General features: G+C 43.5%; 1 protein-coding gene across 1 annotated transcript in view; it reads right to left on the bottom strand.

Moving 5' to 3' along the window:
• LOC137357333 (mucin-17-like) overlaps positions 1–24956 on the bottom strand; it is a 193170-nt gene extending 168214 nt beyond the window's left edge. The window contains exons 1-2 of the mRNA XM_068023585.1: positions 24898–24956; positions 22848–22984 (exon numbers count right to left, since the gene is read on the bottom strand). Of these exons, the coding sequence (XP_067879686.1) occupies positions 22848–22984; positions 24898–24956 (196 nt within the window). The remainder of the gene's footprint in view (positions 1–22847; positions 22985–24897) is intronic.
• Between the last annotated feature and the right edge of the window lie 890 nt (positions 24957–25846).

The following is a 25846-nucleotide window of genomic DNA, read 5'->3' as shown; positions in this document are numbered from 1 at the left end:
ATCAGTCTGTCTCAGCCTTCAATATATTCAACGATGGAGCATCCACAACCCTCTGGGGTAGAGAATTCCAAAGGTTCACAACCCCTTGAGTGAAGAAATTCCTTCTCATTTCAGTTCTAAAATATCAGCCCCTAATCCTGAGAGTGCCCTGTGTTCTAGATTCACCAGCGAGGGGAAACAATCTCTCAGTGTCTACCCTGCCAAGCCCTTTCAGAATCTTGTATGTTTCAGTGAGATCACCTCTCATTCTTCTGACTCCAGAGAATATAGACCCAATTTACTCAGCCTCTCATAATAGGACAACCTTCTTATCCCAGGGACCAATCTAATGAACCTTCACTATACTGCCTCTTTTTGCAGTCTTTTTGTGTTCCACCAGCTTTGTATCGTCAGCAAATTTGTCCCTTCATCTAGGTCATGAATATAGATTGTAAATAGCTGAGACCCCATCACCAATCCTTGCAGCACTCCACTAGTTACAGCCTGCCAACTTGAAAATGCCCCTTTTATCCCTACTCTTTGCTTCCTGTCTGTTAATGAATCCTCCATCTATACTAATATATTACCCCCAAAGCCATGACCCCTTATCTTGCATATTAACCTTATTGAACGCCTTTTGGAAATCCAAGTATACTACATCTACTTGTTACATCCTCAAAAAACTCTAATAACTTTGTCAAACATGATTTCTCTTTCATAAAATCATGTTGACTTTGTCTGATCATACTGTGATTTTCTAAGTGCATTATTAAGACTTGCCCAATAACTGATTCCAGTACTTTCCCGATGACTGATATCAGGCTAATTGACCTGTAGTTTTCTGTTTCCTCCCTCCTTTCTTGAATAGTGGTGTTACATTTGCTAACTTCCAATCTGCTGGGACTGTTCGAGAATATAGGAAATTTTGGAAAATCATAACCAGTGCATCCACTCTTTCTGCAGCTACCTCTTTTAGAACCCTAGGACGTAGGCCATCAGGTTCTGGGGATTAGGTTTCTGCAGTACTTTTTCCTCTGCTGATATCATGTTTAGTTTAGTTTATGTCCATGTTTAGAGTTACAGCACTGAAACAGGCCCTTCGGCACACCGAGTCTGTGCCGACCATCAAACACCCATTTATACTAATCCTACACTAATCCCATATTCCTACCACATCCCCACCTGTCCCTATATTTCCCTACCACCTACCTATACTAGGGGCAATTTATAATGGCCAATTTACCTACCAACCTGCAAGTCTTTTGGCTTGTGGGAGGAAACCAGAGCACCCGGAGGAAACCCACGCAGACACAGGGAGAACTTGCAAACTCCACACAGGCAGTACCCAGAATTGAACCTGGGTCGCTGGAGCTGTGAGGCTGCACTGCTAACCACTGTGCTGCCCAAATTACCTTAATTTCCTCACTCTTATTAGCCCCTAGGTTTCTGGTGTGTAACTCATTCCCTATGATAATTTCTCCTGTCTCAGCCTCTCAGGGACCAATGTTTACTTTCGCTACTCTCCTTTTTATATACTTGTAAAAGCTCTTACAATCTGTTTTTATATTTCTGGCTAGTTTACTCTCATTCTGTCTATTCCTTTTTTAACAACTTTTTGGTGGTCCTTTGCTGGTTTCTAATACACTCCAAATCCTCAGACTTACAACTATTCTTTGCAACGTTATAAGCCTTTACTTCTAATCTGATACTATCCTTAACTTCCTGAGTACGTCATGGATCTTTCTTGCTGAGTTTTCGTTTTTACTGGAATGTATTTTTGTTAAACATTTTAAATACTTTTCTTGAAATGTTTTCCACTGTTTATTTACTGCCATACTCTTTAGTCTGTTTACCCAATTAACCTTAGCCAGCTCCCCTTACATACCTGAGTAATTAGCTTTGTTTAAGATTCAATATCCTAAAATTCCCTCTTCGACACCAAGGAAAGTTCCAGTGGTGGAGAGCATTGGGAACCCAAGGTCCAAAATCACCTATTTCCCCAAGCATATAACACTTGCTACATGTCATGTCTCAAATTACTCATGTACTGAATCCTAAAATATTATTTTCTGAAATAAATTATCCCATTTACATTTGAATGAATCAAGAGTAACTTTCCACCATCTCCTGAGGATGCCTGTTTCACAGATTGACCACTGGGTCACTGAAATACTGTTGCTGCAGATTAGTTTTCAATTTGCTGTCTTTTCAAACGCAGACCATGTCCTCTGGTTCTACTGTTCTGGACAATGTGAAACAGCTTGTCATGGTCTACTTTATCTTGTGCCTTTAAAATCGGATAAATAACAATTATATCTATCACATCTCAATCTTTTCTTTGCTGATAGGAACATGTCCAGTTTACGATATTGCTCCTCATAATCCTATCGTTCCATCATGCTGGTATATCTCTTCTTTATCCTTTTAATAACTGCTATATCCTTTCTGTGCTGCGGCAATCAGAACTGTCCATCGTATTCTAAGTGCGGTTGTACCAGTGATCTAATGGGTAAACATAGCTGGGGTGTGTGTAACCTGAGTCTCTCCTGGGTCTGTATGGTTCAGTAGTTCACCAAGGCCAGAGGCAGCTTCCAGATATTTATAAACGGAGACTTGGAGTGGAATCTTCTGCACTAAATCCCTGCTGTAATGGTGGGAAATTTTTTGGGTCGGGAACTGAATTCACTAATTGGTGGGCTTTGCCAAGGCTGTTTCCCAGAATCACAGCATCGCGTCCCTCCTCCGGGTTCCCCGACCATTCAGGGAGGGCAGGCAGGATGCCAGGTCCATTCTGTTGAAGGATATCTAGTTAAAGGGGCAACAGCATGAGTTACAATGCTCACCAGCATTTGGCAGCAACCACAGGAATGAAGAGGAGACCTGAGAAAGATGCTCCCTGGGTGTCTCATTCGTACCTGGAGATCCTGCTGCAGGATCTGAGGAGTTTAGGTGAGGTGAGCTCTGCCAAGGTTGGGAGGAAGAGGACAGTCTCTTCAACCAAGCAAGTGTGAATGGAAACGGCTGAGGAAGTCAACAGCTAAAAAGCAGTCCCTTTAACATGGAGACAGTGCACCAAGAGGATCCAGGACCTCAGGAGGGGATGACAGGTGAGAAGCATAACACAATCAGGTGAGAAGCCCCACACTCTGACTTTACCAACATTCTCCTGCACAGCACTCCTCATTATAACACACGTTGCAGCTTCATTCCTGCACTCTCTGCAGGCAGTTCACACTCACCCTCAGCCTATTGCTGTCTCGTACTCATGCCTCATGGCAATGCTTGGCTATCTGCTCCACTGGGAAGGAGGTCTTGTTTCAGGAGGCTGCAAATGTCACCAGCAATATTCCATGACACCCTGAGCCTGAGCCTCCATTCCCTCTACCCTTCCCAGTGGAGGGGCATGCGCCTGAGGAGAAGGCATTTGGTGCTGCTCTGCTGCTGCTGTTAGCAGTGGTGTTGCTTCTGCTCTTGCCCCTCATCAGAGGTGCAAGATGGAGCTGCAAAGCCTGCTGCTGTGCCATGGTGACGGCTGGCAGCAGGAAAGTGTAGCTGAAGGTGAATGAATTGCTAGATAGGTGAAGTGTCTTCCAAGAAGTTGGCAATCATCTGTCAAGCAGTGATAGCACTCTCTGAGAGAAGAAGTACTTTGAACAGCACCCGCTCACCTGGCCATGGCTGAAGCACTTCAGTTTCTCTGAGCAAAGTCTTCTCAGCCTGTCAGTTTCACTGAAGAAGCTGTTCCTGCTTTGCACTCACCTCGGTGACCCTGGTGAGTTGTTGACAAGTTGGGAAACAAATGTCCTGGTTGGGAAAATCTGAATACTGGGTTAAAGAAGCTCTTAATTGCTTTCTTGATTGCCTTAATTGGTTTCCTGCCAGATCCAAGGGGGCCAAGGCTGGCATTGAAACCTGCCCCGGGGAAACCCCGAAGAGGATGGGATAACATTGGGATCCTATTCCAATGACAATTTCAGGGGATTTAACTTCTGAAATGCATGCAAACCTGCCTCCTCCTGGGCTAGGAAAATTACCCTCTGGTTGTCTTTTTATTTTAAGATTTTTTTTAGATATATTCAGCTTACATTTACAAGGAAACAAAAATACACAGAGCCAACTGTTTGGTAATTTAAATAGTTATATTTTACTGTACCTTGTTCTGCGGAATTTTTTTGTGTCCTTTCGAAACCATCCCAGGTAGACTGTGAAAGCCAAAAGGCCCAGAATAAGCAGGATCACTGTTGTTGATAAACCACCGATTAACCCATTCTTATGAATCTTGATGTTACAGAAATCTCCAAAGTACCAGTAGTCTCCAGTCATGTCACAGCTGGGAAGAGGTGAAGAGAAAAATCCACCATTACTTGTAGACCACACATGCCATTGCTCATGGCATATTAGAATTCTGAGGACAGGAGATTCATACCATGTAACATACAATGTATTATTATGTGCTTAAGCTGGGATGTCCCTTTAAGGGTCCACAGTGTAATAGCTGCTATTTCCTTGGTCAATTCAAAGCTAAATATTCAGTGAGAGGTGAGTTAGAGGTTAATGGTTCTATCCTTAGCTACCTCCTATTTCTCATCTATACACTGCCCCTCAATGATATCATCCAGAATCACAATGTCTGTTTCCACAGAAAGCTGACAACCAAGCTCTACTTCACCACCACTCTTGAACAGTGTCATATTTGACCCAGGATGAGTTCCAACCACGTGTCCGTGCCACCAACAAGATCACCTTTTTTAACCATGTCATATCGCCTGACTCCACCTCTGCCTCAGCTTATCAGCTGCTGAAACCCTCATCCATGCCTTTGTTATCTCTAGACGTGACTATTCTAATGTACTCATGGCCTGCCTCCCACAGAATCACAGAATTGTTACAGTGCCGAAGGAGGCCATTCAGCCCATCTTGTCCGCGCCAGCTTTCTGAAAGAGCAATTCACTCAGTTCTATTTCCCCGCCTTCTCCCCGTAACCCTGCACACTCTTCCTTTTCATGTAACTGTCTAATTCCCTTTTGAATGCTTGTATTGAACCTGCCTCTACCACACTCTCAGGCAGTACATTCCAGACCTTAACCACTCTCTGCGTGAAAAAGTTTTCCCTCATGTCACTTTTGCTTCTCTTGCCAAATACTTGAAATCTGTGCCCTCTCATTCTCGATCCTTTCACAAGTGGGAACAGTTTCTTTGTCTACTTTGTCCAGACCCCTCATGATTTTGAATACCTCTATCAAATCACCTCTCAGCCTTCTCTTCTTCGAGGCAAACAGTCCTAACTTCTCCAATCTATCTTCATATCCCGCGCTCTACCTACCATAAACATGAGGTCATCTAAAGCTCTGCCGCCCATATCCTAACTTGCAGCAAGTCCCAGTCACCCATCACCCCTGTGCTCGCTGATCTTCACTGGCTCCTGGTTAAGCAACACCTCGATTTTAAAATTCTCATCCTTGTTTTCAAATATCTCTATCTCTGTAATCTCCACCAGCCTCACAACTCTCTGAGATCTCTGCATTCCTCTCATTCTGGCCTGTTGAACGTACCCTATTTTAATCACTCCACAATTGGTGGCTGGGCCTTAAACTCTGGAAATACCTTCCAGCTGCTGAATCTGTTAAGTCTGGTGAGAAGGAGTTTTAAGGGTTAATTTCTATCTCAATTTAGCACTGAACTAAAAATTACTCCTTAAGTTTGGGTGGCACAGTGGTGCAGTGGTTAGCATCGTAGCTCCAGTGACCCGGGTTCAATTCTAGGTACTGCCTGTATGGAGTTTGCATGTTTTTCCTGTGACTGTGTGGGTTTTCGCTGGGTGCTCTGGTTTCCTCCCACAGCCAAAGACTTGTAGGTTGATAGGTAAATTGGCCATTATAAATTGCCCCTAGCATCGGTAGGTGGTGTGGGGATGTGATCGGGAATATGGGATTAATGTAGGATTAGTATAAAATGGGTGGTTGATGGTCGACACAGACTCGGTGGGCCGAAGAGCCTGTTTCAGTGCTGTATCTCTTAAAAAAAAGTTAAGAGCAATTAAGTTTTATTTCAGCCTTAAAACATTGGTATACAAGAATTGATGTAGGAGGGAGGGCATCAGATTTCTGAGGCATTGGGACCAGTTCTGGGGCAGGTGGGACCTGTACAAGGTGGTTGGGCTATACCTTAATAAGTATAGGTACCTTAATATACCTTAATAGCTCATTTCCTCGCAGGGAGATTTGCTATAGTGCTGTTGGGGACGGTTTAAACTTAACTTCGTCTGCACAGAGAGCTGCTATCAGTACACAGAGTGTAAAGTGGGAATTTAGTGAGTGAGGGAGTTCAACAAGGGAGGGACTCCTTTCTTTCTTCTACCTTTTTTCAGCACCCAGTAGCTGGCTTTACGTCGGTACAGGGGAAGAAGCTGATTGGTGAGTAACTGGTAAGTTATTCTACTTATTCTAATTGTAATAAATAGTTTTTAAAGTTACGGTATGGCAGGTCAGCTTGGCCATGTGGAATGTATGTCCTGCAGTATGTGGGAAGTCATGGATGCACCATGTGTCTTAGACGAACACATCTGCAGGAAGTGTCACTGCCTGAAAAAGGTTGAGTTCCGGGATTTGGAACTTGAGCAGTGGCTGGAGTCACTGTTCTGCATCCGTGAGGTGGAGGACTACGTGGATAGAACATTTAGGGAGGTGGTCACACCGCAGGTTAGGAGCTTGCAGGCAGTAAGAGAATGGGTAACCGTAGGCAGTCTAAGAGAAGCAGCAGGCAGTGCAGGAGCCCCTGAGTCTATCTTGCTTGCTAATTGGTTTTCCATTTTGGATCCTGGTGATGGCGATGGTTCCTCAGGAGAGTGCAGCCAGCCAAGATTGTGCACCATGGGTGGCTCAGCTGCACAGGAGACGAGGATGTAAAATGGAAGAGCAATAGTGATAGGGGATTCGATAGTCAGGGGATCAGACAGGCGTTTCTGTGGCAGTAAACGTGACTGTAGAATGGTGTGTTGCCTCCCTGGTGCCAAGGTCAAGGATGTCATGAAGAGGCTGCAGGACATCCTTCTGGTGGAAGGCGAACAGCCAGAGGTCGTGGTCCTCATTGGTACCAATGACATAGGTAGGAAGAGAGATCAGGTCCTGAAAGCAGATTTCAGGGAGTTAGGAAGAAAATTAAAAAGCAGGACCTCAATGAGCAGTAATCTCAGGATTGCTCCCAGTGCCAGATGCTAGTGAGCATAGGATTAGGAGGAACTCATGTCTGGAGAATTGGTGTAGGAGGGAGGGCATCAGATCTCTGAAGCATTGGGACCAGTTCTGGGGCAGGTGGGACCTGTACAAGATGGATGGGCTACACCTTATTAGGACTGGAGCTAATATCCTCACAGGGAGATTTGCTAGTGCTGTTAAGGATGGTTTAAACTAACTTGTCAGGGCAATGGGAAGTAAAGCTGGTAATAGGAGGTAGAAAAGTAGCAAGTGACATTAGAAGACAGGCATCAAAAGGCGATCATCAGCTAGGCTTAGAATGTAGAATAATGTCAAGACAAAGTTAATGGGACTCTACCTGAATGCACACAGCATTCAAAAGAAGGTAGGTGATTTTAAAGGCACAAAGAGAGATAAATGGGTATGATCCAATTGCCATTACAGAAAAGTGGCTACAGGGTGACCAAGACTAAGAACTGAATATTCAACAATATTCAACATTTAGGAAGGACAGGCAAAAAGGAAAAGGAGGTGGTGTTGCACTGATAATAAGGAATGGGATCACTACATTAGTAAGGGAGGATCTCAGATCAGAAGAACAAAATGTGGAATCTGTTTGGCTGGAGCTAAGAAGCAGCAAGGGGCAGCAAATATTGGTTGGAGTTGTTGATAGATGACCAAAGAGTAGTGGTAGTATGGGGCATGGTATTAATCAGGAGATTAGAGAAGGCATGTAGCATGGGTAATACAGTAATCATGGATGACTTTAATTTGCATATAGACTGGGTAAACCTAATGAGCTCTAATGCTGTAGAGCACAAGTTTCTGGAGTGTGTTAGGGATAGTTTTCTGGAAAGTATGTTGAAGAACAGACTAGAGAACAAGCTATTTTAGATCAAGTATTATGTAATGAGAAAGGGCTAATTAACAATTTTGTTGTAAAAGAATCTTTAGGGATAAGTGACTATAACATGATAGAATTTTACATTATGTTTGAAAGTGAGGTAGTTCAATCAGAAGCCAGGGTGTTAAATTTGAACAAAGGAAATTATGACGGTATGAGGGGCAAATTGGCTGAGGTGGATTGGGAAAATACATTAAAAGGTATGACAGTGCATAGGCAATGGATAGTCTTTGAAGAATTATACATAGTTTACAGCAGCTATACGGTCCTTCAAGGCACAAAAATCCCAAAAAGAAAAGGCAGTCTACCGTGGCGAACAAAGGAAGTTAAGGATTGTATAAGATTAAAAGAAAAGGCCCATAAAGGTACCAGAAATAGTAGTAAACCTGAGGATAGGGAGAATTTCAGAATACAGCAAAGGAGGACCAAGGAACTGATAAAGAAAAGGAGCATAGACTATGAATGTAAACGAGCAAAAACCATAAAAACAGACTGTAAAAGAAATGTTTGGCTAAGATAAATGTGGGTCTATTATGGCCAGAGTCAGGAGAATTTATAATGGGGAATAGAGAAATGACAAAGAAGCTAAATTATTACTTTGTGTCTGTCTTCACTGAGGAAGATACAAGAAATCTCCCAGAATTAGAGATCCAAGTGATTAGGGAGAATGAGGAATTGAAGGAAATTAGTATTAGTAAGAAGGTTGTATTGGAGAAATTAAAGGGGTTGAAGGTTGATAAGTCCCTGGGACCTAATATTCTACGTCCCAGAGTGTTGAAAGAGATAGCTATGGAGATAATGGATGGATTGGTGATCATCTTCCAAAATTCTATCGATTCTGGAACAGTTCCTGCAGATTGGAAGGCCACAGATGTCTCATCACTGTTTAAGAAAGGAAAGAGAAAACAGGGAACTATAGACCTGTTCGCCTTACATCAGTATTAGGGAAACCGCTAGAATCTATTCTAAAGGATGTGATAAATGAACACTTGGAGAATAATGATCTGATTGGGCACAGTCAACATGGATTTATGAATCATGTTTGATGAACCTGTTGGAGATTTTTGAGGATGTTACAAACAGAATTGATAAAGGAGATTTGGTGGACATAGTATACTTGGATGTTCGGAAGGCTTTTGATAAAGTCCCAAACAGGAGATTGGTTAACAAAATTAAAGGACATGGGATAGGAGGTTATACACTGGAATGGATTTAGGATTGGTTAACAGGCAGAAATCAGAGAGTAGAAATAAATGGGTCACTCTCATAGATGTTTCAAAAGGAATAGGGAGGGAGGTAAAAGAGGTGAGGGAGTGGCATTGTTAATCAGGGATAGAATCACAGCTGCAGAAAGGGAGGTCGTCGAGGAGAGTTTGTCTACTGAGTCATTATGGGTGAAAGTCAGAAACAGGAAAGGAGCAGTCACATTGATGGGAGTTTTCTATAGACCCCCCAATAGCAACAGAGACATGGAGGAACAGATTGGGAGGCAGATTTTGGAAAGGTGCAGAAGTACAAAGGTTGTTGTCATGGGTGACTTCAACTTCCCTACTATTGATTGGAACCTCCTTAGTGCAAATAGTTTGGATGGAGCAGTTTTTGTCAGGTGTGTCCAGGAAGGTTTCCTGACTCAATATGTAGATAGGCCGACTGGAGGGGAGGCTATGTTGGACTTGGTGCTTGGCAACGAACCAGGCCAGGTGGCAGATCTCTTGGTGAGAGAGCATTTCGGTGATAGTGATCACAACTCCCTGACCTTTACTATAGTCATGGAGAGGGACAGGAGCAGACAGGATGGGAAAATATTTAATTGGGGGAGGGGAAATTACAATGCTATTAGGCAGGAACTGGGGAGCATAAATTGGGAACAGATGTTCTCATGGAAATGCACGACAGAAATGTGGAGGTTGTTTAGGGAGCACTTGCTGCGACTGTTGGATAGGTTTGTCCCGATGAGGCAGGGAAGGGATGGTAGGGTGAAGGAACCTTGGATGACAAGAGATGTGGAACAGCTAGTCAAGAGGAAGAAGGAAGCTTACTTAAGTTTGAGGAAGCAAGGATCAGACAGGGCTCTACAGGGTTACAAGGTAGCCAGGAAGGAACTGAAGAATGGACTTAGGAGAGCTAGAAGGGGACATGAAAAAGTCTTAGTGGGTAGGATTAAGGAAAATCCCAAGGCGTTCTACACTTATGTGAGGAACAAGAGGATGGCCAGAGTGAGGGTAGGGCCGATCAGGGATAGTGGAGGGAACTTGTGCCTGGAGTCGGAGGTGGTAGGGGAGGTCCTAAATGAATACTTTGCTTCAGTATTCACTAGTGAGAGGAACCTGGTCATTTGTGAGGTCAGCGTGGAACAGGCTGATATGCTTGAACAGGTTGAGGTTAAGAGGGAGGATGTGCTGGAAATTCTGAAAGATATGAGGACAGATAAGTCCCCGGGGCCAGACGGGATATACCCAAGGATATTACGGGAAGCGAGGGAGGAGATTGCTGCGCCTTTGGCAATGATCTTTGCGTCTTCACTGTCCCCTGGAGTAGTACCTGATGATTGGAGGGTGGCAAATGTTGTTCCCTTGTTCAAGAAAGGGAATACGGATAACCCTGGGAATTATAGACCAGTCAGTCTTACGTCGGTAGTGGGAAAATTATTGGAGAGGCTTCTGAGAGACAGGATTTATGATTACTTGGAAAAGCATGATTTGATTAGAGACAGTCAGCATGGCTTTGTGAGGGGCATGTCATGCCTCACAAGCCTTATTGAATTCTTTGAAGATGTGACAAAACACATTGATGAAGGAAGAGCAGTGGATGTGGTGTATATGGATTTTAGCAAGGCATTTGATAAGGTTCCCCATGGTAGGCTCATTCAGAAAGTGAGGAGGCATGGGATACAGGGGATGTTGGCTGTCTGGATACAAAATTGGCTGGCCCATAGAAGTCAGAGGGTGGTAGTAGATGGAATGTATTCAGCATGGAGCTCGGTGACCAGTGGTGTTCCACAAGGATCTGTTCTGGGACCTCTGCTCTTTGTGATTTTTCTAAATGACTTGGATAAGGAAGTGGAAGGCTGGGTTAGCAAGTTTGCCGATGACATGAAGGTTGCTGGAGTTGTGGATAGTGTGGAAGGCTGTTATAGGTTGCAACGGGACATTGACAGGATGCAGAGCTGGGCTGAGAAGTGGCAGATGGAGTTCAACCTGGAAAAGTGTGAAGTGATTCATTTTGGAAGGTCGAATTTGAATGCGGAATACAGGTTTAAAGACAGGATTCTTGGTAGTGTGGAGGAACAGAGGGATCTTGGTGTCCATGTCCATAGATCGCTCAAAGTTGCCACCCAAGTTGATGGGGTTGTTAAGAAGGCGTATGGTGTGTTGGCTTTCATTAACAGGGGGATTGAGTTTAAGAGCCGCGAGGTTATGCTGCAGCTCTATAAGGCCCTGGTTCGACCACACTTGGAATATTGTGTTCAGTTCTGGTCGCCTCATTATAGGAAGGATGTGGAAGCTTTAGAGAGGATGCAGAGGAGATGTACCAGGATGCTGCCTGGACTGGAGGGCATGTCCTATGAAGAAAGATTGAGGGAGCTAGGGCTTTTCTCATTGGAGTGAAGAAGGATGAGAGGTGACTTGATGGAGGTGGACAAGATGATGAGAGGCATAGATAGAGTGGATAGCCGGATACTTTTTCCCAGGGTGGAAAGGGCTATCACCAGGGGGCATAATTTTAAGGTGATTGGAGGAAGGTTTAGGGGAGATGTCAGAGGTAGGTTCTTTACACAGAGAGTGGTGGGTGCGTGGAATGCGCTGCCAGCGGTGGTAGTAGAAGCAGATACATTAGGGGCATTTAAGCGATTCTTGGATAGGTACATGGATGTTAGTAAAATGAAGGGTAGGTAGTTACTTAGATCTTAGAGTAGGTTAAAGGTTCGGCACAACATCATGGGCCGAAGGGCCTGTACTGTGCTGTACTGTTCTATGTTCTATGTTCTAAAGGGTTAAGTAGAAACAAGCTGAGTCTTAGGAAAGCATCTCAGCAGAATATAATGGTCAGGTTGAGAAAAGAAACAGACAAGCTGCTAGGGCAAAGGGCAGGATTAGGGAGTGAATGCTGGAGCCAGTGCCTCGAGGCCATTGCTGCCGTGGAATGTTGGGGTAATGGGAAACAAAGAGATAATAGACTCAGGGTGGAGCCATCTGGTATGTGTATTGATAAGGCTGAGGCTGTACATTCATTAGAATGTACAATTATCCATCATTGTTTTAATCAAAGTGTATGAACAACCATGTCAATCATTCGTTGTTTGAACACATTGCATGATAAGAATGGTATATAAGTTTGTGCTCTTGAATGTCAAGTCAGAATACCCGAGGTGGTGTCGCTCCCTGCGTACGCTTGAATAAATCGATTGAACCTGTATCTGAGTCTCCTCGTGTGGCGACTGAGTTGTCCCACAACATCATGTTGGCAGGCTATGACTAGTGGAGTACTGAAATGATCAGTAGTTGGGCCCAAGCTGTTCACGATATATATCAATGATTTGGATGTGGGGACCAAATGTAATATTTCCAAGTTCGCGGATGACACAAAACTAGGTGGGAATGTGTGTTGTGAGGAAGATGCAAAAGGGCTTCAAGGGGATTTGGACCCACTTAGTGAATGGGCAAGGACATGGCAGATGGAATATAATGTGGAAAAATGTGAGGTTATCCACTTTGGTAGGAGGAATAGATGTGCAGAGTATTTCTTAAATGGTAAGTGATTAAAAAGTGTAGATGTGCAAAGGGACCTGGATGTCCTTGTCAATAAGTCACTGAAAGCTAGCATGCAGGTGCAGCTAACAATTAGGAAGGCTAATGGTATGATAGCTTTTATCACAAGAGGATTTGAGTACAGGAGTAGTGAAGTCTTGCTCCAATTGTATAGAACCTTGGTTAGACCTCACCTGGAGTACTGTGTGCAGTTTTGGTCCCCTTACCTGAGGAAGGATATTATTGCCATAGAGGGAGTGCAACGAAAGTTCACCAGACTTGTTCCCGGGATGGCGGGAATGTCCAATGAAGAGAGATTGGGGAAATTGGGCCTGTATTCTCCAGCGTTTTGAAGAATGAGAGGTGATCTTGTTGAAACCTACAAAATACTTAAAGGATAGACAGGGTAGACGCAGGTAAGATGTTTCCCCTGAATGGGGAGTCTCGAACCAGGGGCACAATTTCAAAATAAGGGTAAGCCACTTCGGACCGAGATGAGGAGAAATTTCTTTTAAAAAAGAACAAAGAACAGTACAACACAGGAACAGGCCATTCGGCCCTCAAAGCCTGCGCCGATCTTGATGCCTGTTTAAACTAAAACCTTCTGCACCTCTATACCCATCCTATCCATGTATTTGTCAAGATGCCTCTTAAACGTCGCTATCGTACCTGCTTCCACCACCTCCCCCGGCAGCAAGTTCCAGGCACTCACCACCCTCTGTGTAAAGAACTTGCCTCGCACATCCCCTCTAAACTTTGCCCCTCGCACTTTAAACCTATGTCCCCTCGTAACTGACTCTTCCACCCTGGGAAAAAGCTTCTTCCTATCCACTGTGTCCATGCCACTCATAACTTTGTAAACCTTTATCATGTCGCCCATCCAATTCCGTCGTTCCAGTGATTTCAATCCGAGTTTATCCAATCTCTCCTCATAGCTGATGCCCTCCAGACCAGGCAACATCCTGGTAAACCTCTTCTGTACCCTCTCCAAAGTATTTTTAATTTTTGGAAATCTCTACCCCAGAGGGCTGTGGAAGCTCAGTCATTGAGTATGTTTAAAGCAGAGATTGACAGATTTCTAAATCCAATGACATAAAGGGATATGGGGATAGTGTGGGGACAATGGCATAGAAGTGGATTGTCAGCAATGATCGTCTTGAATGGCAAAGCAGGCTCGATGGGCTGAATGGCCTACTCTTGTTCCTATGAAAAAACTGTTCGAGGAAGATCCCATTGACAGCCACCTATTCGTCTTTGGTTCACCTCACCGAAACAAAGGACTTCCTTCCATACCTTCTTCTCAGCCTGTGGGTTTTTAAAAATTCCTTCTTTTTCTTTGTAACAGCGTTAAACAAAATTCCCATTTTTGTCATTTTTCCCGGTTAGCCGGTTGTGTCTGTGAGGACTCGGACAAATAAGGGGCTTTAATATTTCAATTTGTGTGGATGTTTTATTTTGTTATTGGTGAAGTCTTGGTTTATAATAAATGGATAGTTTTGTTTATTAAGGAAACCTGGTTGCTATGCTTTATTCTGGGGAAAAATAGAGTATTTATTGAGAGATACGCACTGAAACAGGCCCTTCGGCACCCGGCGGAAACCCACGTGGTCACAGGGAGAACTTGCAAACTCCGCGCAGGCAGTACCCAGAATCGAACCCGGGTCACTGGAGCTGTGAGGCTGCGGTGCTAACCACTGCGCCACTGTGCTGCCCAAAAGGATGGCACTAATCTAAGAGGTCTGAATTGGCAACTTGGGTTTTGCTCCTCAATATCTCATGTCTGACTCCAATCAAATGCCTTGTTTTCAGTTGGCCTGCAATCCAGTCAATAAGGTAATGTCAATCCTCCAACTACATGTTACTAAATTCAACTATTCCAGTAACCATCCAGCTTTAGAATGTAATGAAAATTGGGTGAACTTTGAGACTGGAGTTATAGAGATACAGCATTGAAACAGGCCTTTCGGCCCACTGAGTCTGTGCCGACCAACAACCACCCATTTATACTAATCCTACATTAATCCCATATTCCCTACCACATCCCCACTGCTCTCCTGCCACCGACCTACACTAGGGGCAATTTACAATGGCCAATTGACTGATGATTGACTGTTTCGGTAAGTGGGGAAAATTTTACATATATGTTGTGACCTGTGGAGAAGTGGGACTGAATTAACGGTGCACGCCTCCTGCCTCGGTCATAACATATTAATTGGAGCCTCTTGTCGGGATTAAACCCAACGACGTTCAATCGTGAGTGGGGCAATAATTATTGAAAAAGGAAACTAAAAGAACCAGGTTTCTTCTGTAATAGAGTGTAGTCTGCATCACCGGAATGTCTATTGCAGTTGCTGAGACTTTGCTGGGGAAGGAGGATATATCCCTGAGTGATTTGAGAAACTTAACCAACATTAAACCAAAGGATTTGGCAGCACAATTGGGGTTAGAATTAAAACCAGAAGCTAAAAAAGCAGAGATAATTGAAGTAATAGTCCAACATTTGAAATTGGAAGAAGAACATAAATCAGAGGGTAGTGTGGTTGAATTAGCTAAAATTCAGTTAGAAATGGAGAAACTTAAACTTCAACAGCAAGAGGAAAAAGAAAAAGCAATAGAATTGGAAAGACTTAAGCTTGAATTTCAAAGAGAAAGTGAAAGAGAAGGAATAGAATTCGAATTTAAAAAGATGGAGCTAAGAAGAAGGAATGGTCTTGACTCCAGTGAAAATTTTGATGGGGAAAGATCTGACTCCAGTCCAGGACCCAGTGAAGAGCTGTTTAAATTTGTGCAAGCCCTCCCTAAGTTTGAGGAAAGGGACATCGAGGCATTTTTTATTTCTTTTGAAAAGTTAGCCAAACAAATGAAATGGCCAAAGGGAAACTGGACACTGCTTATGCAAAGCAAGTTGATGGGCAGAGCTCATGAAGTTCATGCCATACTTTCTGAGGAGGCTTCTGCAGATTATGATATGGCACAAAAGGCTATTCTCGCTGCATCTGAGTTAGTCCCTGAAGCTTACCGACAGAAATTTCAGAACCTCTGGAGATTGGCTGGGCAGACTTATACAGATTTTGAGAGGATGAAGCAAATTAATTTTCATTGTTGGATACAGGAACTAAAGATGGAAGCCACGTATGAGAACCTTAGGGAACTAATTCTCCTGGAAGAAATTTAAAATCCACTCCCTCCAAGAACTCATGTAGAGAGCCAGAAAGTTTCGATGACCAGACAATCAGCGGAAGTCACTGATGATTATGAGTTTGTGTAAAAGCCAAAACCATTTGTCAGTCAGCCCCACAAACTCGAGAAGGCTAGACCGTGGGAGGGTGAAAAGAAGGCAAGTGGCCAGGGACAAAAAGGGACAGCTGGGAACGCCCAGGATCCCCTCCTCAGGCCAGAAAAGAAGATGCTGAAGGCAGAGGTGAGATCAGCAAGCCTAAGTGTTATCATTTTCACAAGGTGGGATATCTACATGCAGAATTCTGGGAGGAAAACCCATGGGACTTATTGAGGTATGCAAAGTCAATGCAGAGAAAGCGGCCCTGACTGACAGTACAGCAGATCAGGCTGTAGCTTTGACTGTAGCTGTAAAGCCAAATACCAAAACCAATGTGAGTGTAGGGGTTGTGAATAAGATACCTGACAGTTATAGGGAATTCTTGTTGATAGGAAACGTAACTTAAGAAGGGAGGGAGAGAGAGAAAACAGGGAATTACAGACCTGTTAGCCTCACATCAGTCATTGGGAAAATGCTAGAATCTGTTCTAAAGGATGTGATAAATGGACACTTGGATAATAATGATCTGATTGGGCAGAGTCAACATGGATTTATGAATGAGAAATCATGTTTGACAAACCTATTGGAGTTTTTTGAGGATGTTACTAACAGAATTGATAAAAGGGAGTCAGTGGACGTGGTATACTTGGATTTTCAGAATGCTTCTGATAAAGTACCCCACAGGAGTTTGGTTAGCAAAATTAAAGCACATGGAATTGGAGGTAATATACTGGATTAAGGATTGGTTAACAGGCAGAAAGCAGTGAGTGGGAATAAACAGGTCACAGAAACATAGAAAATAGGAGCAGGAGTAGGCCATTCGGCCCTTCGAGCCTGCTCCGCCATTCATTATGATCATGGCTGATCATCCAACTCAGTAACCTGTTCCCGCTTTCCCCCCAGATCCTTTGATCCCTTTAAACCCAAGAGCTATATCTAACTCCTTCTTGAAAACATACAATGTTTTGGCCTCAACTGCTTTCTGTGGTAGCGAATTCCACAGGTTCACCACACTCTGCGTGAAGAAATTTCTCCTCATCTCAGTCCTGAATGGTTTACCCCGTATCCTTAGACTATGACCCCTGGTTCTGCACTCCCCCACCATCGGGAACATCCTTCCTGTATCCACCCTGTCAAGTCCTGTTAGAATTTTATAGGTTTCTATGAGATCCCCACTCACTGTTCTGAACTCCAGCGAATATAATCCTCACCGACTCAATCTCTCCTCATACGTCAGTCCCATCATCCCAGGAATGAGTCTGGTAAATCTTCATTGCACTCCCTCTATAACAAGGACATCCTTCCTCAGATAAGGAGACCAAAACTGCACACAATATTCCAGGTGTGGCAAGACATCCCTGCTCCTGTACTCGAATCCTCTCACTATGAAGGCCAACATACCATTTGCCTATTTTACCGCCTGTTGGACCTGCATGCTTACCTTCAGCAACTGGTGTACAAGAACACCCAGGTCTTGTTGCATATTCCCCTCTCTCAGTTTACAGCCGTTCAGGTAATAATCGTCTTTCCTGTTTTTGCTACCAAAATGGATAACCTCACATTTATCTATATTATACTGCATCTGCCATTCATTTGCCCACTCACTCAACTTGTCCAAATCACCCCGAAGCCTCTCTGCATGCTCCTCACAACTCACCCTCCCACCCAGTTTTGTGTCATCTGCAAATTTGGAGATATAACATTTAGTTCCTCATCTAAATCATTAATATATATTGTGAATAGCTGGGGTCCTAGCACCGATCCCTGCGGTACCCCTCTAGTCATTGCCTGCCATTCGGAAAAAGACCCATTCATCCCTACTCTTTGCTTACAGTCTGCCAACCAATTTTCTATCCATCGCAATACATGACCGTTCACAATATATATCAATGATTTGCGTGTGAGGACCAAATATGGTATTTCCAAGTTCGTGGATGACACAAAACTAGGTGGGAATGTAAGTTGTGAGGAAGATGCAAAGCGGCTTCAAGGGGATTTGGACAGACTTAGTGAATGGGCAAGAACGTGGCAGATGGAATATAATGTGGAAAAATGTGAGGTTATCCACTTTGGTAGGAGGAATAGATGTGCAGAGTATTTCTTAAATGGTAAGAGATTAGAAAGTGTAGATGTACAAAGGGACCTCGGTGTCCTCATCAATAAGTCACTGAAAGCTCACATGCAGGTGCAGCAAGCAATTAGGAAGGCTCATGGAATGTTAGCCTTTATGGCAAGAAGATTTGAGTACAGGAGTAGTGAAGTCTTGCTTCAATTGTATAGAACATTCGTTAGACCGCAATTGGAGTACTGTGTGCAGTTTTGGTCCCCTTACTGTCGGAAGGATATTATTGCCATGGAAGGAGTGCAATGAAGATTCACCAGACTTGTTCCAGGGATGGCGGGACTATCCTATGAAGACAGATTGGGGAAACTCTAGAGTTTCGAAGAATGAGAGGTGATCTCACTGAAATCTACAAAATGCTTAAAGGGATAGACAGGGTGGATGCAGCGAAGATGTTTCCCCTGTTTGGGGAATCTCGAACCCGGGACACAATTTCAAAATGAGGGGGAAGCCACTTAGGACAGAGATGAGGAGAAACTTCTTTACTCAGAGGGTTGTGAATTTTTAGAATTCTCTACCCCAGAGGGCTGTGGAAGCTCAGTCATTGAGTATGTTTAAAGCAGAGATTGACAAATTTCTAAATACAAATGACATAAGGGGATATGAGGATAGTGTGGGAAAAAGACATTGAAGTGAATGATCAGCCATGATTGTATTGAATGGCAGGGCAGGCTGAATGGCCGACCCCTGCTCCTATTTTCTATGTTCCTGTATTCCTAACTCCTTATCCTCAAGTGAGGCAGGCAAACCTATAGTTATACTTAGGGATACAGGAGTTACCCAAACTCTTGCTGGGGAAAAGCATAACATTTCCACCAGAGAGCGCACTGAATGTTAAAGTTTTAGTGACTGGTATTGGCGGGGAGTATATACCCGTACCTTTGTATCAGGTGCACCTAGAGTGTGACCTAATGTCTGGACCAGTAACTGTGGGAGTTGTCCATAGTTTGCCGGTAGACAGAGTTGATTTACTCCTGGGAAATGATTTGGCTGGAGCAAAGTAGTAGCTTCTCCCATAGTCATGGAGAAACCAAGTGAAGTTAAAGAGACAGAACAGTTAGTTACAAGATAAGGTTCCAGGAATTTTTCCTTCATGTGTAGTAACCCAAGCAATGGCAAAACAAGTTTTTTATTCCTTCTATTTCTTTGTAACAGCTGTAAACAAAAATTCCTTTTTTTTATTTTTCCCAGTTACATGGTTGTGTGTGTGTGTGTGTGTGTGTGTGTGTGAGGACGAGGATAAATAAGGGGCTTTAAAATTTCAATTTGTGTGTATGATCTACTTTATAATTGGTTAAGACTTGGTTTAGAATAAGTAGATAGTTTTGTTGTTCAATAAAGAAACCTGGTTGCTGTGCTTTATTCTGGGGAAAATAGAGTATATGATTGACTGTTTCGGTAAGTGGGGAAAAATTTAAATATATGTTGTGATCTGTGGAGAAGTGGGACTGAATTAACAGTGCACTCCTCCTGCCTCGATCATAACATTACATTAAAGGTGGCATAGTAATACAAGTTGTTGTTGGTGCAATGGTTCAGTTAGGGGCTAAGTGTTCAGTTAATTGTCAGTTAGAGGCTAATATGATAATATATAGAAACACTTAGATTCTATAGTGCCTCCTTTCACAGCCTAAGGACATCCCAAAGTGCTTTACAGCCAATGAAATATTTTGAAGTGCAGTTGTTGTTGTGATTTAGGAAATACAGTAGCTAATTTGTGCACAGTAAGATCCCATGGGCAGCAATAAAATAACGACCAGAAAACCTGTATTAATGATGCTCGCTGTGGAATAAATATTGGCCCCGAACACCTCTTCTTGTAAGAAATAGTCTAATGGGATATTTTAAATCCACCCGAGAGGGCAGATGGGTCCTCAGTTTAATGTCACATCTGAAAGATGGAACTTCTGACAGTGCAGTACTGCCTCAGTACTGCACTGACGTGCACTACGTTGTAGCTGTAAAGATATATAACGATATGGTGAAGGAGGTGTAATTGATTGTTCAGTCTTACTAGCAGTTTGGTCCATTACTTGTCATTCCACACTTTCCATTCCCACATTTCAGAGTGTCGTTTCTTGCTTCGTTACAGATTGAAGCACATATGGCCTTGTTATCAGTCAAAATCAATTTATAATATTGCTTTACATTCTTGGGAACCAGTGAAGCACAGTCATCTGTTGATTGTAACAAAGTACAAGTTATTATTGATCTCTAATACACCAAGAACCGTACACTTGCACTCACTCCCCGTCAACTTTTTCCGATATGAATTCCTACATCAACATTTGTACAGAGTGTGGCAAAAGCGTGGCAATGGGAAGTAAGGTTTTGTGCATAGCAAGGTGCAGACATAAGATTTTAAATATTTTATAGACATTTTGCATCTAGTATGTACCTGTCACACTTAGCATCATGGAAACTTACATCACAGAAGAAAGCTATTTGGCCCATCACGCCTGGAAAAAAACTATTCAATTAGTCCCATTCCACAGCTCTTTTCCCGTAACCTTTTCAGGTATTTATCCAGTTTGCTTTGAAAGTTATTGTTGAATCTGCTTCCATCCTCCTTTCAGGCAGTGCATTCCAGATCATAACAACTCAAAGCTCAAAAAATAAATTCTGCTGCTCTCCCCCAGGTCCTTTTGGCATAATCTTAAATCTGTATCCTCTGCTTATCAACCCTCCCACTAATGGAAACAATTTCTCCAAAGTGTCTAAAGTATTAAAAAAGATGCCTGCAAATATACATTTAAATTCCTAACAGTTATTTTTTAACAGGAACACAGCATTAATACTTAATTTTTAGTTTTAGAGATACAGCACTGAAACAGGCCCTTTGGCCCACCGAGTCTGTGCCGAACCATCAACCACCCATTTATACTAATCCTACACTAATTCCATATTCCTACCACATCCCCACCTGTCCCTATATTTCCCTACCACCTACCTATACTAAGGGCAATTTATAATGTCCAATTCACCTATCAATCTGCAAGTCTTTAGCTTGTGGGAGGAAACCGGAGCGCCCGGAGGAAACCCACGCAGACACAGGGAGAACTTGCAAACTCCACACAGGCAGTACCCAGAATTGAACCGGGGTCACTGGAGCTGTGAGGCTGCGGTGCTAACCACTGTGCCACTGTGCCGCCCATACTGCAACAATAAAGTACAAAAATTGCACCCCTTACCAGTTACAACTGCTTCTTCAACTGTTGCATGGGAATTGTCAAATTGGAGTCCAATGCAGTTACCTGCAGTTTAAAAGACAAGATTAGGTAAATCACTTCTCATCACAATGTATTCGAGGATGATTTATACTCCAACCCTGCTGACTGAGAGTTTTCTGATTTTGGTGCCGATTAAGGTAAGGACTTTTAGTCTTGGGAATGGGACACAGAAAAGTTCTCCCTACACTGTCCCATCAGACACTCCCACAGCAGCACAGCGTGGGTTAGATATAATGTGAAGCTCCCTCTGTGCCATCAAATATTTTCAGTTCAGGTACTGCACAGGTAAGATACCAAATAAATCTCCTTTTACATTGTCCTATTAAACACTCCCAGGGCAGGTATAGCATAGGTTTGTTACAGAGTAAAGCTTGTTCTACACCGCCCCATCAAACACTCCCAGGCAGATACAGCAGGGGTTAGAAACAATTGAAAGCTTCCCTCTACACTGTCCCCATCAAACACTCCCAGGACAGGTACAGCACATGTCAGATACTGAGTAGACCTCCCTCTGTACTGTCCCATTAAACACACCCAGTGCAGGTACAGCACGGGTTAGCAACAGAGTAAAACTCCCTCTACAATGTCCCATTAAACACACACAGAGCAGGTTCTTCTTTGGCCTCCTTATCCCGAGAGACAATGGGTAAGCGCCTGGAGGTGGTCAGTGGTGTGTGGAGCAGCGCCTGGAGTGGCTATAAAGGCCAATTCTAGAGTGACAGGCTCTTCCACAGGTGCTGCAGAAATATTTGTTTGTCGGAGCTGTTACACAGTTGGCTCTCCCCTTGCGCTTTTGTCTTTTTTCCTGCCGACTGCTAAGTCTCCTCGACTCGCCACACTTTAGCCCCGTCTTTATGGCTGCCCGCCAGCTCTGGCGAACGCTGGCAACTGACTCCCACGACTTGTGATCAATGTCACAGGATTTCATGTCGCGTTTGCAGACGTCTTTAAAGCGGAGACATGGACGGCCGGTGGGTCTGATACCAGTGGCGAGCTCGCTGTACAATGTGTCCTTGGGGATCCTGCCATTTTCCATGCGGCTCACATGGGTTAGACACAGAGTAAAGCTCTCTCTCCACTGTCCCCATCAAACACTCCCAGCTCAGGTACAGCATATGTTAGATAACTGAGTAGAGCTCCCTCTACAATGTCCCATTAAACACACCCAGTGCAGGTGCAGCATGGGTTCACTACAGAGGAAAGATCCCTCTACACTGTCACATCAAACACTCCCAGGGTATATACATTATGGGTTAGATACAAAGTAAAGCTCTCTCTACTGTCCCATCAAACTCTCCCAGGGCAGATACAGCACAGTTTAGAGAGAATAGATCCTTATTCACAGATTAAAGTCCATCAGCTCAGACACTTGGGGCTTCAGGTTTGACTCCTACCTCCTGTTGAACTGGTACACGTTGTATTTTTCAGATTCTTTTCAATTTCTTTAACTGTGTCAGTGAGAAAGTCTGGAGAAAATTCTGAATTGCTCACAGTGATGATTACATCATGATCAACAATGATGCTGCCATTCCTATGGGGCAAAAAAGACATTGCTTTAAACCCAATGAAATTTCAGCCATCTGGCTTACAAACAATGAAGGGCACAGCTGGGTAACTGTTAAAAAACATTTCTTTTGTTGTCTAAGGGAAGGAATATTGTCCAGGATGAGGCTCTGGTTCTCCTTCAATGGTACCATGAGATCCTTGATGTCCAGGAATCTGGGATTAATACATCTTTAGCGTTCCTTCAGTACCGCAAGTGAGCGTCAACCTTGATTCAGAGTTGAATCCCTGGTGTGTGACTTGAGCACTGGACACTCATCAGAGGCAAGAGTTCAACCCATGGGCCAAACTGACAGAGTTCACCTCTGCAACAATCAATCAGCTTCAGAGCAGTTCCTGATGAAGTTTGTGGGGATTCTTGATCAGGCAAGTGTTTCTTTTCTACATTCATTTGTTCTCAGAATGTGGTCAATGCTTTTGCTCGGTCACTTTAGAGGACATTGAGTCAACCACATGGTGTGGGACCAGAGTTGCATGCAGGTAAGACCAGGGAAGAGGTGGTAATTTTCCTTCCCTGAAGGGCACTAGTGAACAATCTGGTAGCTTTCACAGTGCCAGTTCAGAAGCAACCAGATTGATTGAATTTAATTTCACATTTGCCATTGTGGGATTTGAACTCTTGACTTCGGGGTTGTTGGCTCAGTATCAGAGCCATAATATCACATGCGCTGCCTTTTGTACATTTGGCTGTAGTGCAACAATACCATTTCCCAGGTGAGTAGGAACTCAAGTAAGTCTCCAGATCACAATGTCTCTCAGAAAGAGCTTCACATGGAGTGAATTTTTTTGAATGCACTGACTGCTGTGTAGTGGGAACAAAAGTTGCCCTTTTGAACACAACAAAGCTCCACAAACAGTAACAAAATGAACAGCCAATTAAATTGATTTTTGGAGAGGAATTTTGGCCAGGGCACTGGGAGAATGGCCTGTCCCTTTTCAAATAATGCCACAGGTTCTTAAGCATCCAGCAACAAAGTGGGCATTGGTTTGATGTATCATCTGACGTTCGTCACCTCCGACAATGCAGCACTCCTGTAACACCTGCAATGATGCATACATGCCAATCCTGTGTGAAATGCTGAAGCAAGATTAAGCCTTTATCTTTAGAACAAGCTTGGCTCAAAGGGTAGCACTCTCCCTTCTGAGTTAGAAGGTCATGAGTTAAAACCCTGCTGCAGTAATCTAAATACAAAATCTTCAGTAACACTCCCAGTGAGGGAGCACTGCATTGTCCTTCAGATGAGGAGTTAAACAATATGCCTGTTAAAGTGGAAATACTGCAAGAAAAGCAGGAGAGATCTCCACCATGTACTGTCCAATAGTTATTTCTGAGTCAAACTTGCTGTGTGCACATTGGCTGCTGTGTTTGCCTACATTATGGGTGGCGCAGTGGTTAGCACTGCAGCCTCACAGCTCCAGCGACCCGGGTTCAATTCTGGGTACTACCTGTGCGGAGTTTGCAAGTTCTCCCTGTGTCTGCGTGGGTTTCCTCCGGGTGCTCCGGTTTCCTCCCACAGCCAAAGACTTGCAGGTTGATAGGTAAATTGGACATTGTAAATTGCCCCTAGTATAGGTAGGTGGTAGGGGGATATTGGGGATGTGGTAGGAATATGGGATTAGTGTGGGATTAGTATAAATGGGCGATTGATGGTCGGCACAGACTCGGTGGGCCGAAGGGCCTGTTTCAGTGCTGTAACTCTAAATAAATAAATTATAACAATTATGCCACTTCAAAAGTGAGATAAAGTCCTCTGGGACATCCTGAGGAAGTGCAAGATAATACAAGCTCTTCCTTTCCTGAGACCAGTTGTGACAATGTACAATTCATGGTAACAAGTCTTTTGAAGCAGTCCAGGGGACTACAAGCTGAAAAGATATTACCTTATGCTTAGAATCCTCACTCCACTGTATCCCTCTATCCCTCTGTAAATGATGTTCATCTTGAAAAGAGAGAAAGAAAGACAAGATTATCAATGTTCCTGTATTTAAATGTACATTTCATTTCATTGGAGGGAGAGAGTCAAGATAATGTTGTGGCTGCTTATAATTGGTCAGAGGAATTCATGGTTCTCAACCCCCACAAAAAAAATCGACGCAATCTATTTGGGGGATTCAGGGCCATGATCAGCAGTGAGTGGGAGGGACTTCTATTAATGCAAGGTTTCCCCCTCTTCATGGTGTGCTGGAGTTTCTGGGGGCACCACAGTGGAAGATCCCATCTCTGCCCCTTGTAGCCTGATGTCACAGATGGAGGTGGGACTAGGAAAGATGACATCACACGCTGAAATTCCCACCAGTCCCCCCTCTTGTGAGAGGCGGTCAGCTGTTGTAAGGAGGACCACCTTTCAAGAAAAAGGGCCTGTTTTTGTTAACAATAACCCCATACCCAGTAAGTACCCCAGCTATACTGATGACATGGGCACTTTTGAGGACAGGAATTATGCCAAAGTACGAGATGTTGGCAAACCTAAGACCAATATTGAAGAAAGGGGCAAGTCATAGCAGTTTACCCTTGTTGCGAGTAAATTTTGGGCCCATAATACCAGAACATTCGAGAGAAATGAGTTCGTTGTGGACAACACCTTTAATTGGGTCCGAGATACTTAATTAATTATTTTTCAAGAAACAGTCTGTGGACAACGGGCATGGGTTGGAAGTTGCATCTGTAGATTTACAGAACGCCACATGAGAGATTTCAGTGCAAATGAAAGTATATGATATTAAAGGAAATGGAGCTGCATTGGTAGAGAGATGGCGAGAGAGAGGTAGGGTAAGTAGATTATTTTTGAACGGGAGTTTATTTATTTTCATAATAAATTATTTGAGCTTG

This window comes from Heterodontus francisci, chromosome 48 (assembly GCF_036365525.1).
Source record: "Heterodontus francisci isolate sHetFra1 chromosome 48, sHetFra1.hap1, whole genome shotgun sequence".
NCBI lineage: Eukaryota > Metazoa > Chordata > Chondrichthyes > Heterodontiformes > Heterodontidae > Heterodontus > Heterodontus francisci.
This window is presented reverse-complemented; position numbering and strand designations above follow the sequence as displayed.